Genomic DNA, 16,611 nt, shown 5'->3' on the forward strand with positions numbered 1-16,611 from the left:
TACCATGATTACTATGATAAATTCTTTAAGTAGGGTAAGTCCATCATTCCTTCTAATAGAAAACTCAGGAGCCCTTGTAACAAAATGTTCAAAATCCAAATGACTGCTAAGAAGTTAATTACAAGCTTTTGAAGAACCCCAGTATTGAAACTCAAAGGTGTGCTAAAATATATTCCATTTGACACATACTATAATTACTATAACTTTTTCAAATTCACATGCATTTTGTGTCAATATGTTAATAGACAACATGAAAAATATCTGTAGTATTTATTACATTTATATAGCTGCTCTCACATAGCAACTCTATATTATTGAGTGATCAACATTCTGACATCATTTAGAATGTAAATACCTAACAATATAGTCTTGGTCTATAAGGCTCACTGGAGCAAGCTTCATATTACCAGAATCCATCACTCAGGAAAGGATGATGATAAGGACTGAAGCTATAAATGAATTCAAGCAATGTGTATCATAGACATTATTTGATTGTAATAACTGATATATAAAATACATTGTGTTTTCTTGGAGAAAACTACATAGGGAATTGAAGGAAATGAATTAACACTAGAATTACTGGATAATCACACATTTTCAATGCCTCAGGTCATGACGTGTTTCAAATTAACTGATTTTGCTCTTTGATGAATTCTTGTTTTGCTCATTGCTGTTTGAGGTTAGTTGTGCACGCCTTGAGCCAACCCACAACTTCCTTTTCAATAAGCCATAACATAACTTTGATTATCTTTTCAGGTATTTTTCTTTCTTTTCTTGTGTGTGCATCTATTTCTTATTTCTTCATACATAAACAGTGTGAATTCTCAAATTTTTCTTAAACCAAAATCTTGTATTCTGAGAAAGTATCTTCCTAGTAACCTGGCATTCTAGATAAAGACTTGAATTGTTCCAGCTTGAATTGACTTGGATTGAACATCTGACTGAGAGATGATTTCACTTCTGCTCACCCTTGTGGTTTACAACATAGCTTCTGGCTTCACGAAAGGTGGGTAGATGAAAATGGTCAAATCTTGACAAATTTTTCCAGGGTTGAAGAATGGTCAAGAAGAGATATGAATAATTCATGGCAACTAGGCTATTGTTGTGGGGATTGCTATTTGTACCTGTTATATGTGGTTCCTTGCAAAGATTAAGAAAACACCATTATTGCCCAAACGCTTTCTGTATATCATTTTTTTCATATTTTTAAAACTTTATTTTATTGAAAAGACAGTGCCATGTCAGGATAACAATGCAAATGAAGTACAACCAGAGATAGATCAAGGATAAATAACATACATGCTAATAATTATAACTGTACTATGTTAACAGTAATTGCAACAATGCAACCAAAAAAAAAGAAACCAAAAGTAAATAAAAGAGAACTTCAACTAAGTTTCTACTTACATTAGCTTATTTTTTTCATATTTTTACTCTGTTGTTCAATCAAGAAGTATGACTTAGAAAATAAAATGTCACATATCAGCAGGTTTATAATATGAAAAACATGGCAAAAAAAAAGAAAATGGATTAGGGAGGAGAAGACACGTCTTCAATTACTAAATTTTTAGTTACCAAATTCAACCCATTCATCAGGTGCTTATTCTGTGCATAGAGAAGCAGCTGGTAAGGAAAAAGGCAGGTGCTCATTTGGAGCCCAGACATGATGGGTAGATGGGCTGGCAAACTATAATACATAAGGGAGAAAATATTAAGAAGGAAGAAAAGACAGTGACATACATTCTTTTCTTATTATGTCTGCTAACTTGTTTATATAATTCTGTAGATACTCTAATGCACATTCCAATTAAACTACAGATATAATTTCTGCATAGTCTTGGGAAGTTAGTTCTTTTACTGTTTTTATAACAACATTTAATTAAGCAACTTTAGAAAAGTAATAGTAAATAAGGTATCCTAAACTGAAATAAATTGGTTTTAAAGACTTACTAGATCCATGTTGAAAGTACATCTAAACACATGGACTACAACACATAAATGACTGAAAATCACCCCTTTTTGTGGCTAGGATTTTTTCCCTACAAAGATGATTTGTATTTGCAAAACTCTGTGTCTGTTTTTGTATTAGTCATGGAAGTGACCCAGCCAGCATTCATGATAGTAAAGAGACCAGAGGCCACCCACTTTGAGTGTGAAATCAAGAACATGGGTAATGCTGAAGATCTGAAAGTAACTTTATTTAAAGAAGAAGACAATGGGTCCATTGAGATCTGTGCCTCAGTCTTTACTCACACTGGGATCATATTAGGCCACAAGAAGGAAAACCACAGATGCCAAGTTTATCCTGGTCGTGACAGGGTAAATGTAACACTTTTGGGTCTACAGTCAAGTGATGCTGGTTTGTACATTTGCCAGATTGAACGGATATCCCCTCCACCCTACTATCCAGTCAAAGGAAAGGGGACCCAGCTCTTTGTCATTGGTGAGTAGAAAACACCTAAACATGCTTTAAAAAAATATTGAGAAAAGGAATGCATGAATGTAGCTGATTGTTTGAAACTGACTAATAAAGTAGTTTGTGATCTCAACAACATGCTTTGTGTAAAGTTCCCATATGTGTGCTTATCAAAAGCCATATAGCAGTATCTCTTAACCTAGGCAACCTGAAGATATATGTACTTTAACTCCCAGAATTCCCCAGCCAGCATGTTCCATCATAATATAATAATTGAGTTGAATTAGGATTATTGCTTTAATTTTTTTTTTTTAGCATATTGAGCTCTGAGTTCATTAATAGAACTATTTCCAATCAACCATACTAGTCAAATCCTCTGATTCAGCTAATTATGAGTATTTGTAAATCATGCTGGACTACTTTTAGGAGCTTCATGCCAGGTCACAATACAAGGAAAAGAAGGGGCTCACTTTTTTTTTCTGGGGTGTGTGATCCTCTCCCAAGAACTAAGCAGCTTTCTCCAAACCAAACTTGGCTTGCCTGGGAAGTCTTTCAGGTTGACTGGATAGTTCTTTACCTGCACAGAAGCATCAAAATACCATAAAGCTATTTTGATGCTTTATGGAATGTCGCAAATCTCACTGTTCTTGCTGCATCACTTTATTTATCTACATGGAGATGTACAAAGAATAGTTTTGACACATTCCCACTCCATGAAGCTTGCAGCATAGCAATGCATACCTAGGAAGACATTTTTGTTTAAATCTAAAGTCTCCATGATCTTTTGAAGGTTTCAAGATGAACCTAACATTGTAAAAAAAAATTCTCACTGTTAAAATATAATTTGTTTTGTTCTGGTTTAGTACAATATTGCCAAGTCTTTAACATTTAAGATTTGTTGTAGAATCTTTGAAATGACCATCTTTTTTAAAAAAAACTTTCAGATAAAGATTCATGCCCAGATAACCACCTCTATCTTTGGATCTTAGTACCAGTAGCTTCTGGGTTGCTTGGATACAGCATTTTAATCACAATCTTCATTATGACAGAGGTAAATATTATAACACAACAAGAATTATTACTACAATGAACATATACTTTTAGAGCTAGGAGAATTTTTCACACTCTTTGCATGTTTTAAGCTATGTAAAACAAAGTCCTCCTCTGGATTCTGGGTTAGAAATTCTTATGATTAACAAAGAAATACCTCAGGTCTTGTTGGCTATAAATTCTGGGACTACCGTGGTCAGTTTATGATTTTGGTGCTGTGCCAAGTGCACAAAGGGACTTGAAGTTCTCTGAAGCTATGAAAACCTCCATCAGTTGCCTCCTGGCTTCAGAGGTAATGATGGCATAAGTTTTGAACGACCATAATGAGGCTTCTGTGGCAAAACTCCACCATCTGTTAAGGGAAACGGAGGTGTGCAAAACTGTATGCCCTTGCTGGGAACAGAGAAACATATCAGAAATATATTTGGTGAATTGCACTGGTTCCAGAATACAGCTTAGAAAACTGAACTAGTTATCAGTTTTCATCTTCCCCCACCTGCAATAAGTACTATAAAATAAGAGTCCCCTGCATTCTACCTGATGGCATAAAAATGTGGTGTGATTCAAGTGAGATTTCAACTTCCCTCTTTTTAAAAAATCACTCAAATGTTATTAAATATTCTTAATCCAGGTGACTCTACGTATAATCAATAGGATTCATTTAATTGTCACCATTTTGGTGTCACACAGATATAGTAGCAAATTCATTATTATATGGTGTCTTAAATGGCAACTAACTATATTTTGTTTTGTTCAATCAAAATGATTGAATCAGGTGATCTGCTTAAATCTTACTGTGCAAAACCAATACCCTGGTGTTAAAAATACTCATAATTGTTATTGCTTTATTTTATTTTATTTTATTTTATTAATATTGTTATTTTTAAAGGACATCTCACTAGGAAACAATAATAATTGGCATTTTATAATAACCAATTGTGAATGTAGAGCTATCATTACTGACAACTATCGGCAGATTATAGATATCAATTTATAAAAATCTAGAATAGCATTTAAAACTTTTTTGCGTGTGGTTTCAGATAACATTTCTTTTATTTTACAGGTCAGAAAAAAACGCTATTATTCTCCAGGGGCTTATGAGAAAATGGTACCAATGTAATTAGAAAGAAAAGGACTTCAATGGAAAAAGGGGAAAAATGACTTCTATGAAGTGTCAATGAAGAGAATGAATTTCCTAATAACTAGGAATGTAATTATAATTTCCAGATTGGAGAACGAGAGGCAAGGCAATGTATTAACATGTAAATGCTGAAATTAAATAACAAATCTGTTGAATCATTGAATTCATTTGAATGCATCTATACTTTTCCCTAGAGCAAGGTCAATTTTCCTTGTGAAAAATTACCACAAATTCCTTTGCAATAGTAATAGCCTTACATTCAGGGCCTCATGTTATATTCAGTCCAATTAGTGGATAAAGTATTTTGTGGCATGTTCCATTCCAGATTAGCTGGATTGGTTTCTGAGCTTAACTTTTCCATTGGCCAAATGTACTTGATTTTGGTCTTATTTTTTTATAACATTTGGATTTCTTGTAGAAGCAAACCAAGGCAGATCGCAGAGGAAACAGACAAGATCAGTCCTTAACATAACCAACTAAATAAAATTATAGCAAGAAAACCAAATCAGAGTAAGGCCAGGAAGCCTATACTCCAAAGATGCTTCCTGATGATAACATTTAGATCTGACTATGTGATAAATTCAGGAATCAGAATAACAAACCTCCATCTGCCCTTAGCCCCAAATTCTCCTCACTTGCATCTCCTTAACTGCTAAATGTGTATGCATATATCACTACCAAATGTTTTTAAAGTTTTTGCTTCCTCACCACCACCACTACAATCTACTACAAGAAGTAACATGTTTTTTTTCTTTCCTGAAAGAACTTTTCACTGTTGCCTGAACTTGGTATGTGTGTATGTGGATGCTCAGATATATGCCAGCCTTTTCTTTCTCTTCAAACACTTTCATTCTTAGCAGCATCTATTCTGAGCTTCTATACTTCATCCCCAACTTTGCTTCAATTTCCTTTCTGTTTAAGGAATGTTTGGAAAATAAAAGTGTAAGTGTCAAAAGTATTTCAGTGATTGTCTTGTTTTGCAAGCAAGTATAACTAACTGCATGTGAGAGGAACCACAGACAGAAAAAAAATTAATCAAGCTAACTAAAGATTCTGGCATAGTAGAGATTTCAAAAAAGAAGGAAAAAGTCTACATAATATACAAATGTTTATAATTATGCAAACATTGCTGAAGCCAATGGAACATATATTTGAGGAATTTTGAGGGAAAGACTCCAAGGAATGTATATCAATGTATTTTCTATAGCAGTGGGAGGTTGTTTTTTTTGATGGCATCCTTTTGTTTTATACACATACAAACACACAATAACCAAGGGATTTCTTTTGTCTCTGTCAATTGCCTGGACAAGTCCCTGCAGTCTTTTTGGCAAGATTTTGGAAGTGACCTTGCCTCCTTCTAAGGGCTGAGAGACAATGACTGGTCTAAGATCAGGAAGCAAGCTTTGTGTCTAAAGGGGGACCAGAAGTACAGTCTCCCAGCTTCTAGCCTGTTGCCTTAACCACTACACCAAACTGCCTCCACTCCTATTAAGTCATTTTTAATCCCATTAATTAGATCACGTGTAACTTTAAAGATATATATGGAAACCACAATGCAATATGTTTTGTCTCAAGAATTCAAGATAATTCTTGATGCACTTGAGAACCACTCTTAATTAGCTTGTGCATCCAATATATTTGTGTTCTTAATAGAAGTAAATTTTTGTTTCTTTCTAAGAAGGCTCTTCAAAAGCTTTTAGGGAATATTGGTAATGAAGTGTGTGGCTGGGATACAAAAGGTGGGGGGGGCGTTCTTTAAAAAGAGTACAATGAAATGTTTATCAGAACTTCATCCAGATATTTATTTGGTGTATGTGTATGTGGCCTATTCCACACTTGTGTTTGTGTGGAATAGGCAGGATATAAATAGATATATAAACATATTAGGATAGGGAAAACATGCAAGGAATTAACATATGTATGTGATGGGCAACTGGCACAAAATTAATTATACCTGACAAATAATGGTAAAAATGTGATCTGGGATCTGAATTAGGAAGGCCTTAAACTGAATGCAAGGGAGAGGAAGAGAATGAAAACTTTAAATGGGCGGCGAATGAAAACTGTAAAGAAAGGATCTCAATTATAGACTTGTGCACTGTAGAATGTGGGGGTGTTGCTGAAACTGAACATCTTAAACTGCTAAAAAAATTAATTAGAGCCTTGATTCAAAATTAGTGGTCCTCATAATTCATTCATTAACACTCAGACTATGGGAAATTAACACATTGAACCTCAGTTCTTACTAATAAAGTACAAATATTTAATACCATAGGTAAAACAGAAACTTGTTAGGATGATTCCCATAACTGCAACTCTAGCAACCAAAAGATATAATTTTTTTTGAAAGAAACAGAAGCAATTGAGAGGATGAATTGCATGGTATGCTAAAATTATCCTTTCTACTCAGAACTTCAGATAAATAAACTTGGCAATGTTTCCAAACATTAAAATGTAAATCCATTGTAGTGATGGAAACCTTTTATTATCCTCACATTTATTGGGAGATAAACTCTGCCATGTTTGATTCTTCCAGAAACAACCTGATTTGTCTTTCTCCTCCTCCAGAGGAGGAAAAACAAAAGAGGATTATCTCTCCATGATAGTAATCAGTAGAAAAGATGAAATTTCTTAAAAGTGGAGCTAGCAGGAACGTTGGCAGAAAGTGACCATATAATGCTAGAATTCTTGATTTTAAGGCAAGTTAAACCTGAACATAATCAAACACATACCCTGGACTTAAAAAGAAGAAGATGATATTAATAAACTCAGAGCTATGTTGAGTAGGACCTTTACCATTGCCAACCCTAAACCTGGATGACAATGGAGAAAGGCTGGATATCAAGCTAGAAACTGACTTCACAGTTTTTTCCCCACTGCTGTTGAAGATGCAGTTGAATCAAAACTGATTTAAGTCATTGGAGAGCAATCATTGTCCAATATTCTGTACTGAACAAGTGGACCTAAGTGAGAATATGGTAAGTAGATTCCAAGGGCGGGAGAGGTTAATAGAAAAGGAACTTAATAAAAATGGGAATTATTAAACCAAATGATGTTAAAACACAATTGCAAACTATTCTGGGGGGGAGGGGGGAGAGGAAAAAAAAAACAGAGGATGGGGAAAAGTGCCAATGCAGTTATACGAAAGAACTACTGTTGATTTGAAATTAAATAGGACATGTACAGGAGATGGACAAAGGGCCGGGTCACAAAAGAAGGTTACATATTGGTAGCCTGAGAATGCACAGGAGGTGTTAGGAAAGTAACAATCTAGAATGAACAGTGATTAATCAAGGAATCTAAGAATAACAAGAAAAGGTTTTTAAAGGAAGCTTTTAAAGGGAAAAAGAACAGAATCAATATTATAGCTGATCAGTGATACAAGCAAAAGGTGAATGTTAATAAAGGAATATCAGAGGTACTGAGGTATTATCACAATACAAGCTTTTCCAAGAGGAAAATATGGATTCCATCAGAATGGCAAATAATAATACTTGATTATGGAATTATTCTGTTGTTTGAATGAGTTTCAGATGAATTATAACCTAGGAAATTGGTAAAACTATATGATGGTCTGGTGGAACCTCATGTATTAAAGGGACCACCCAGAATTTGTGAAATCAGACTGGATATAAATCATGTAATTAACAAGTAACTAATTTTCAGAATTCCTGGAGAACTAGTAAAGTTCATTTTGATTCGAGGAAAGCAAATCTTCAAAGGAAGAGAAGCAAACCACAGACCACTTGTATGTGACATAGATATCTGAAAAATCAGGGAAAATTCTAGGTAGGTAATAAAGATTTGTAAGCACCCTGAGAATCTAATTATAATGAGTAAAGCTAGGCTGCGCTTTGGATGCTTAAGCAAAAGATACCTGTACTATCTCTCTGTAAATATTTAAGTTAAATGTGTCTCTTCTCAAGACTGCATTATGGCTGTGGAGGACAACCATGCAGTTTTTGGAAAGATGCAGCTGCTTTAAAAAGCTGCAAACAGGGACTGAAATACAGCACTCTTGTACTTTGCAGCAACATTTGCATTTAAAGTTGATGCTGCACAGTTTTACTAATTTGTCAAAAGCAAAACTTCAATCAGATTTCAGGAATGCTACATGGAATGCTTGAATTTGGATTCATGCACAGTGTTCAAAAGGACATAATAAATCTTGATTCCCCTGAAATTCACCTCTTGATCCCATATTCAATAACAAATTAGATGTGAACTGGGTAGATAGGTGGCTTTATTGTAGGCAAAAAGAAGTCCTTTTCTAAATTTGAATTTGGGACACAGTGTTTTCATAGCAGTTATGTCTGCCAGGAGCAGAACTAGTTCCCCTCCTACTAGCTTCAGCTCTTGCAACTGAACAGGGGATTGGACTCAATGGCCTCTTTCATTCATAGATAAAATGGAAGGAAGGACAAATGAAAGAGAGAGGGTTGTGTTGTTAATTAGACACATCAATACTTTCTGATAAGACCCTGCAACACTTGTACCATGTTATTCTGGAAAAACACACAGCTGGGCTGTCTGCGTCTGAAAAACCTTGGCTGACTGCTTATCAGGCCAGATGAGGAGGTAGGAGACTGCCAGGAAATATCAGATAATTCATCTGAATGTAGAAATTGTATGTGTACCTCCAACACACAGTACTGTAGTTTGTACTTGGCAACACTTGAGTTGTGACATGTCAAGGTAATTAATCCCACTTAAGTGGTTTCCAGCTGTTTCATCATTTATTTCAGTAACTGACCAACAAAATTTACATGCAAGAGTGTAATTGAGGACATCCCATTGTGTCAATAGCTTAATCTACATACTGTAAGAATAACTAAAACCCAAATATTAAAACATGGTTATCAATACCATTTTGATTATATTATGATATTAAAATTATTAAATACAAATGGCCAAATCACAAAAATCTATAGCTATTTCAAAACTGAATATTAATAGTGTGACTATAAAACTATGGTTCAAAAATTTAGATAAAACAAAGAAAAGGATGGTGGAATCAAAAGATGAAAAGCTAAAATATGTATAGTCAAGTAAAAAATGTCAAGTAAAAAAGTCAGTTGTCTTTATTGTTCTAGTGGCTGAAAAGAGAATGATAGCAATAAGTGTAACAAATTGTATAAAATAAAAAATAACATTTAACTACATCAATGTTTGTTACTGACCATTTATGTGATAGATACATTCAGTGCAAGATTTGCACCCATTTTTCTATTTTATCAACTGGTAGGTGAAATAAATTACAGTAACAGTTAATAATAATGTCCAAGAGGACCATGGTGCTATCTTCTGATCTTGAATCTTGGGAATTGGGAGCTCCCTCACTTTCAAAACAATTCAATCTGGATGTACCTTATATTTGAAAAAATTGCTGTTTTTAGAGCCTGATCATAGTTCCTTCATTTGAGTGACAGGCCTGCGGGAAGGAACAATTGCCCTACAGGAGTCCTGTTAGGCAGCTGCCAGAGGGAGATCAAACTCTGCTGGAAATGTAAGTTTTACAAAAGATCACATTAGGGAACTCTATATATAAAAATATATACAAATATTTTTTATGTATGGTACATCTACTAGCCCAGGGGTGTTCAAATTTGACAACTCTTAAAGGTCCCATACTAGTGGGGGAATTCTGGGAGTTGAAATCCATAAGTCTTAAACTTGCCAAGGCTGGACATTCATGTACTAGCCCTTTTTCAGAATGGATTCTGCAAAGTTTTAACAAAATTACAAAATATGAGATTTCATTTTAGGAATTATTTTTAAAATTAAAGGTAATTTCAAGCCAGTTAGGTGTAGTGGTGAAAGTGCTGGCCTAGAAACAGGGAGGCCATGTGCTCCAGGCCTCCCTTAGGCATGAAAGACTATTAGTAACCTTGTATCAGTCCCTCTCTCTCAGCCCAACACACCTCATAGGATTGTTATTATGAGAAAAATAAGAGGGAGGAGCATTAGGCATGTTTGTACCTTGAGTTGACCAAAATATTAAAAAGACAGGATGAATAAGTAAAAAAATAATAATTTGTCATAGAAAACTCAACTATAGAATCAGTAACATATTCTTCTACCCCTTCGCCTCTTTTGTATTATAGTATCCAATGCATCCACCTCTGCTCCATATTTATAGATCATCTATAAATACTCAGCTGTACATCTCCACCCCAGACCACCCCAACGATGCCCTTGATGTGATGTCCCGCTGCCTGGAGGCCGTGCGGGCCTGGATGGGGAGGAACAGGCTCAGACTCAACCCCTCCAAGACCGAGTGGCTGTGGCTTCCGGCGCCCCGATATAGTCAGCAGGTGCCATCGCTGACTATTGGGGGTGAATCCTTGCCCCCCACAGAGAGGGCTCACAATCTGGGTGTCCTCCTGGACGCACGGCTGTCTTTAGAAGAGCACATGACGGCCGTGGCCAGGGGGGCCTTTTATCAGGTTCGCCTGATTCGCCAGTTGCAGCCCTTTCTGGATCGGGACACCTTGCGCACGGTCACTCACGCCCTTGTCACCTCCCGGTTGGACTATTGTAATGCTCTCTACATGGGGCTCCCCTTGAAGAGCACTCGGAGGCTCCAACTGGTGCAGAATGCGGCCGCGCGGGTGGTTATGGGTGCAACTCGTTGCGCCCACGTGACACCCCTCCTGCGCGAGCTGCACTGGCTCCCAGTGGTCTTCCGGGTGCGATTCAAGGTGTTGGTTACCACCTTTAAAGCGCTCCATGGCATAGGACCCGGGTACCTTCGAGACCGACTTCTGCCACCAATAGCCTCCCACCGACCAGTCCGCTCCCACAGAGAGGGTCTCCTCAGGGTGCCATCGGCCAAGTTATGTCGGCTGGCGACACCCAGGGGGAGGGCCTTCTCTGTCGGAGCCCCAGTCCTGTGGAATGAACTGCCCCCGGAAATACGTAAGATCTCCGACCTCCGGGTGTTTCACTGCGCTCTGAAGACCCTGTTGTTCTGCCAGGCTGGGCTATTAACATAACGTTTTAAATTGGGGTATTTTAAATTTCTGGGATTTTAATTGGAGCCTAATTATTTAATGATTTTAAATTTTAACTGTTGTTTTGTTTCTGTGTTTTTAAATAGGCTGTACACCGCCCTGAGTCCTTCGGGAGAAGGGCGGTATAGAAATAAAATTATTATTATTATTATTATTATTATTATTATTATTATTATTATTATTATTATTATTATTATTATTATTATTATTATTATTATCTTTTAGAATATGAGTCAAACCCAATGAGTCAGGACAAAAGACCTTCCAGTCCAGAATCCCAAGGCTCAGATTTGCCAACCAGATATCTATGAGAAAGTCTCAAGTATATAGGGTGAGTAACAGCCTGTCTAATTCTTGTTCACAATAAGTGTTCTGAAGGGAGAAAGGAACTATCTTTGAATTCGGACATGCTGCCCTAGTAATTACTGTGAAGAAGAAGTGCATTAATATAGACAAGACTGTGAGACAAAATTACCATTCTTGTTGTGGTTGGGATTTCCATAGGACTCATCGGCATCTATCTCTCTCTTCTTTGGAGGAGGAATTTTATCTATTTGTTTGTTTACAATAATGTCCCAGTTCTCAGACTCTGGGCAGAAGGCAAGCAAGTACAACAGGATATATTTCCTGAATATTTTTAAGCATGTTTCTTTCCTTTATTCTTATGCTTTGATTAGGAAACTGAACACTCCATCGTGGGAAGCTTTAGTACCATAGTTCTAGTGCTGATGTTACTTGTACTTTAAGTCCCAATTTTGGGGTTTTTTTGTGAACAAAGGGAGTATCCAGAATTTCTGAAGAGGTGGATATTGCTTGCTCAAGAGCTTTTCCCTAGAGAACTACTGAGAAGAGAATTGAATCCTCATATAGAGACCATTTGATGAATTTTTGGCAGTACTGGCAACTTCCCAAGCATGGACTTCTCATGAGCAGAGCAAATGAAGGGAATGGCCAACGGCAGCTTATTACCACTGCTTGTGCTTTTGTGGAATGGAATGCATGAGGCCATGAGGAGACATGAAAAAAAAAAAACACACACCAGTTCAAAACACTCTATTTTTCCCCCAGTAAATATATCAGTGAACTTAGAATACAACTCATAATGCTTAAACTGTTTAAAAGGTGAATAAAAAAGAAAATATTTTCCTTGGCCAACTTTGGCTTTGTAGTGTGGTGAAGAAACCTTCCAAAGCTGCAGTGATCAAACAGACATTTAGGGAATGGAGAAGAAGGGTGTGTCCAGGCTGCTGGCCCTGTTAGTTAATGAAGAGTAGGATTTTCTGACTCAGGGGTTCTATGTGAACACGCTATTTCATGCAGCAGAAAGAACTTATTCTAATCTTAAGAGTAAAATTATTTCATAAGTAAGTGTACATAAAATTATTATGCTAAGAATGAGACCCAGAGGAGGCTTACTCTTAAATGCTTCTTTCAAATAATGTTTTTTCTCTTTTCTGCATCTCTGTCAAAGGGTATGTGTGGTGGGGGGAGGGAGGGAGAGAAACAAAATGTTGCCTTTCATTCTTTTAAAATAAAAATGTCTAGATACGTATTATGGAAAAATAAATTCTTAAGAATAATTCTTTTTTTTGGTGTGTTATTTGGTGTAATATCAAAAAAAGGAAAGCAAAACTATGAATTGTATCAGTTTCTTCTGATAAACAGTACTGGAAATATTTAGCAGCTTTGGAACTGATGACTTGCAGATGAGAGAATATATTCTTATCATTTCCCAGCAGAATGTGCTAGCTTCATAGGTTGTTTTTGTTTCTGAAGGTTTATGCTCTGTTGATGCCAGCTCTTTAAAATGGTTCACAGGTATTTTCAGTATGGTATTTTCTGAACTGAATTTTTGACTTGTGATTACTTTTTAAAAATTAGTTAAACATTGAGGCCAAATGGTCTGGCTGCCAATAATTAAATCTTATCCATGTTGGATAAGAATCTTGATTCAAAGTGATAGATACAAATTGTGGCCCCAAGAAAGAGTTTCTAACATAGACAATGAGAAGGACAATATATGGAATATATCCTGAAGGTACCAATAACCACAAAAGGTAATTGTAAGGTATCATCCAGAAGCAAGAATAAAGATAGATGGTTTGCCCATGTGAACATCCCTTTTCATGTTTCTGAGCCATGTTGCAACTCTAAACAAGAAACCATATTGAAACAATACATCCCAAATACTGGGCCAGTTTGGAAGTGCCAATTTCTTTCTCACTCTTTCAAAGAGGCTATAGGAGAGAGTTGTTCAATAAAGCAATCTGAAAGTAAGAATTTCTTACCTGAGGGGAATTTTGGTTAAGAAATAAAACCCTGGATTCATTTGTCATAAAAAGCCATTTTTGTTATGCTGAGAACCAAGGTCAGTGTTAGAAGGTCTGTAAAGTCCTACTTCCCCTAATAAGACAATTTATCTATTTAATTAAGCCAGGCAATAGGAGGAGGAAAAAAAAGATAACATACTATCTTTTTTTCTCATCTGTTTCAATGGCAATTCCTTAAATGTTTGAGATGGACTTTCTGAATACTGATGATGCTCATCTGATGCTGGAATTTCAATTAAAAAGTAACCATCCGCTGTCACATAAAAAGAGTTGCATCCAAACACTGTATGGCAGGGTACATACTGTAATACTCAGCAAGCAAAACAATTAGAGAGCAGGTACCTATGTGAATAATACAGGCAGAATGAATACCCACAAGCATTTATCACAAGCTGCCTGCGCAATATGCAGAGGCGAGAAAGGAAGAAAAAAAGTATAAGACCAACTATATGGCACACCCTGACATATATCAAAAATATTTTGGAATCAGTGAAATGCAACTTCTGAGATCTGCAAGTGGCATTGTCTACTGTCCAGAAAATACCATACGAACACAAATCATGCAATATAAAAATTGTTTGAAGGTGGGAGAAACTTCTAATGTAATTTACCAGATTCCCTGCATAGATTGATCCCATGACTATGTAGGACGGATGGGGAGGAAGCTAACCACCAGATTACAAGAACATGAGTGAACGGTTAGATGAGGAACCCCGAATTTATTGCTAGACTCACATTGTAATGAACAGGGGCATGCATTCAGTTGGCGGCTACTAAGCTTGTTAACTGAGCAGGGACAAAAATAGCAGAAAAATGATTAAAGATTGGGAAGTAGGCCTCTTAACATTGAATAGGAGTGCTGATTTGCCACCAGTTTAGCATATACTTGGGAGCCAAGGCAATGGTGGGTTGCCCCCGGTTTGCACTGGTTCTATAGAACCAGTAGTAAAAACGGCAGGAAGATCTGCCCATCGACCCTGATGTCATCAAAATGCTTCTGCGCTTGCACAGAAGAGGGTGCATGCATGCGAGCGAAGCAAGCGTGTGTGCGCGGCCCCCTTGCGAACCGGTAGTAAAGGTAAGTAGAACCCACCCCTGAGCCAAGAGTGTGGCAGCACAAAGAAAAAACAGAAAGCTGGCCATCAGCACCCTAATTAACAACTAAAAGTCACACACAATCAGGCACCATATAAATACAACATGTAGAACAGCTAAGTGCATACGTTCTGGAGAGAGAGAGAGAGAAAGAGAGAGCTTCCCTGAGGATCAGCTCCAGCATGAGCCCAAAAGCTTGGAAGAAAAAACCTTTGGTCCTGGTGTCCAACTCAGATTGGATCCTGTCAATTAAACTATCCTGGGAGTGTCCTTCCCTTGATATAAACTCAGTTTTCCAGTGCATAAATGTGATGCCAGTAGGAGGAAGTTCTAACTTTCAAAAGTATAAGTTACTAATATTGAGAAATGCTTAGTTCTCTATTCTCTATTACCCTCTCCTTTTGTAGAAAAAGTTAGTACTGAATTGAAAGACTACCAACTTGAGATGCCGTGAGAACAGAGTTAAGGGGAAAAAAGAGAAATCTCTAAATGCTTTGTGAAAGGAAAATCTATAATCTATCCTAACTGCCTTCATATAAATTTCAAACAAAGATGTAGCAAGCTTGTTTAGCCTTGTCTTCCTCAAGCTAGTGCTCCCTAATTTTGAGGCGGGGTGGGTGGGTGGGGATGGATTCTGAGAGTTTAGTCCAGCTTAAGTTCTAGAGATGCATTCATAATGATAAAAATCCATCAAATAGAGATGCTAAAGTTTTAGAGGCCAAGTTGTGTGGCATTTCACATATAAAATACTTTTCTTCATTTTGAGAACTCTTCCTCAGTTTCTTCTATTGATTCAGAATGGTTATCTCACAAAGATGCTGCTTCCCACCAGACTTTATAAATCTAATTGGCAGCCATGGACTTTGGAGAAATGTTTAAAGTGGGACTCCATCCATGTAGCCCCTGTTCGGAATCATTGCCTTTTCCATTAATTCATTCTGAAGCAGAATTTGCAGTGGATACCCCTGGGACCATTTTCTTAGCTGCTGTACATATACACTAGTAGGCATAGATGAATGTTGTTCAGCAGAATTATTCCAGTCTAGCTAAACACAGTGTGTTTTACATAATAATTTAAATGTCCATTTCTCTTTGTAGATGAGGCAAGTTATATACAAAGTAATTCCCTGGTCACTTATGTAGCAGAATTTAGTGACTAGCATTTTCTGATGCATATAATGAAGCTGTATCTGAAGTTGACACATAAAGAATTGCCACAAAGATCCTTATACTATTAATTCACAGGTACCTTCTGCAAATATCAGGGGCTAAATTCTGCAACTGATCAACAGGAAGGGTCCCTTTCAAACCTTCCCTCTTTTCTCCCCACCCCTTTTCCATTATGTTTTAATGTAATAATAAGTATTATGCTGGAAGCACCAGATGGTCAGTGGTTGAAAAAAAAACATATTTTTTCATCCCCTAGTTATGACACATTTATATAATCCTACAGAATAATTAGACGTACCCTAACGATATAGATTGAATGATTCATTTCTCTTCTTCTCTTAATTTCTTTTTCAAATAAACCTTTGAAGGGTGAAACTACTATGATAATCTGCTCTA

At 36.7% G+C, this 16,611-nt stretch overlaps 1 protein-coding gene across 2 annotated transcripts; it reads left to right on the plus strand.

The window, feature by feature from the left end:
- Nucleotides 1-408: 408 nt before the first annotated feature.
- On the plus strand, nt 409-5,562 carry CTLA4 (cytotoxic T-lymphocyte associated protein 4). Of its 2 annotated transcripts, XM_034431382.3 has the most exons (5): nt 409-679; nt 914-1,006; nt 2,090-2,443; nt 3,361-3,467; nt 4,530-5,562. In XM_034431382.3, exons 2-5 carry the CDS (start codon nt 949-951, stop codon nt 4,584-4,586), a joined length of 576 nt encoding a protein of 191 aa, XP_034287273.1. In that variant the 5' UTR covers nt 409-679; nt 914-948; the 3' UTR covers nt 4,587-5,562. The 2 variants fall into 2 exon arrangements, with proteins under 2 accessions (XP_034287273.1, XP_034287266.1); XM_034431375.3 differs by lacking the exon at nt 409-679 and having other exon boundaries at nt 731-1,006.
- Nucleotides 5,563-16,611: the final 11,049 nt, after the last annotated feature.

Source organism: Pantherophis guttatus, chromosome 1, assembly GCF_059756535.1.
Source record: "Pantherophis guttatus breed Tessera chromosome 1, ASM5975653v1, whole genome shotgun sequence".
Lineage (NCBI taxonomy): Eukaryota > Metazoa > Chordata > Lepidosauria > Squamata > Colubridae > Pantherophis > Pantherophis guttatus.

Coding starts and splice junctions, on each gene's coding strand:
- CTLA4 (XM_034431382.3), top strand. CDS start 949: ATGATTTCACTTCTGCTCACCCTTGTGGTTTACAACATAGCTTCTGGC. Junction 1,007..2,089: donor AGCTTCTGGCTTCACGAAAG/GTGGGTAGATGA, acceptor TTTTTGTATTAG/TCATGGAAGTGACCCAGCCA. Junction 3,468..4,529: donor CAATCTTCATTATGACAGAG/GTAAATATTATA, acceptor TTTATTTTACAG/GTCAGAAAAAAACGCTATTA.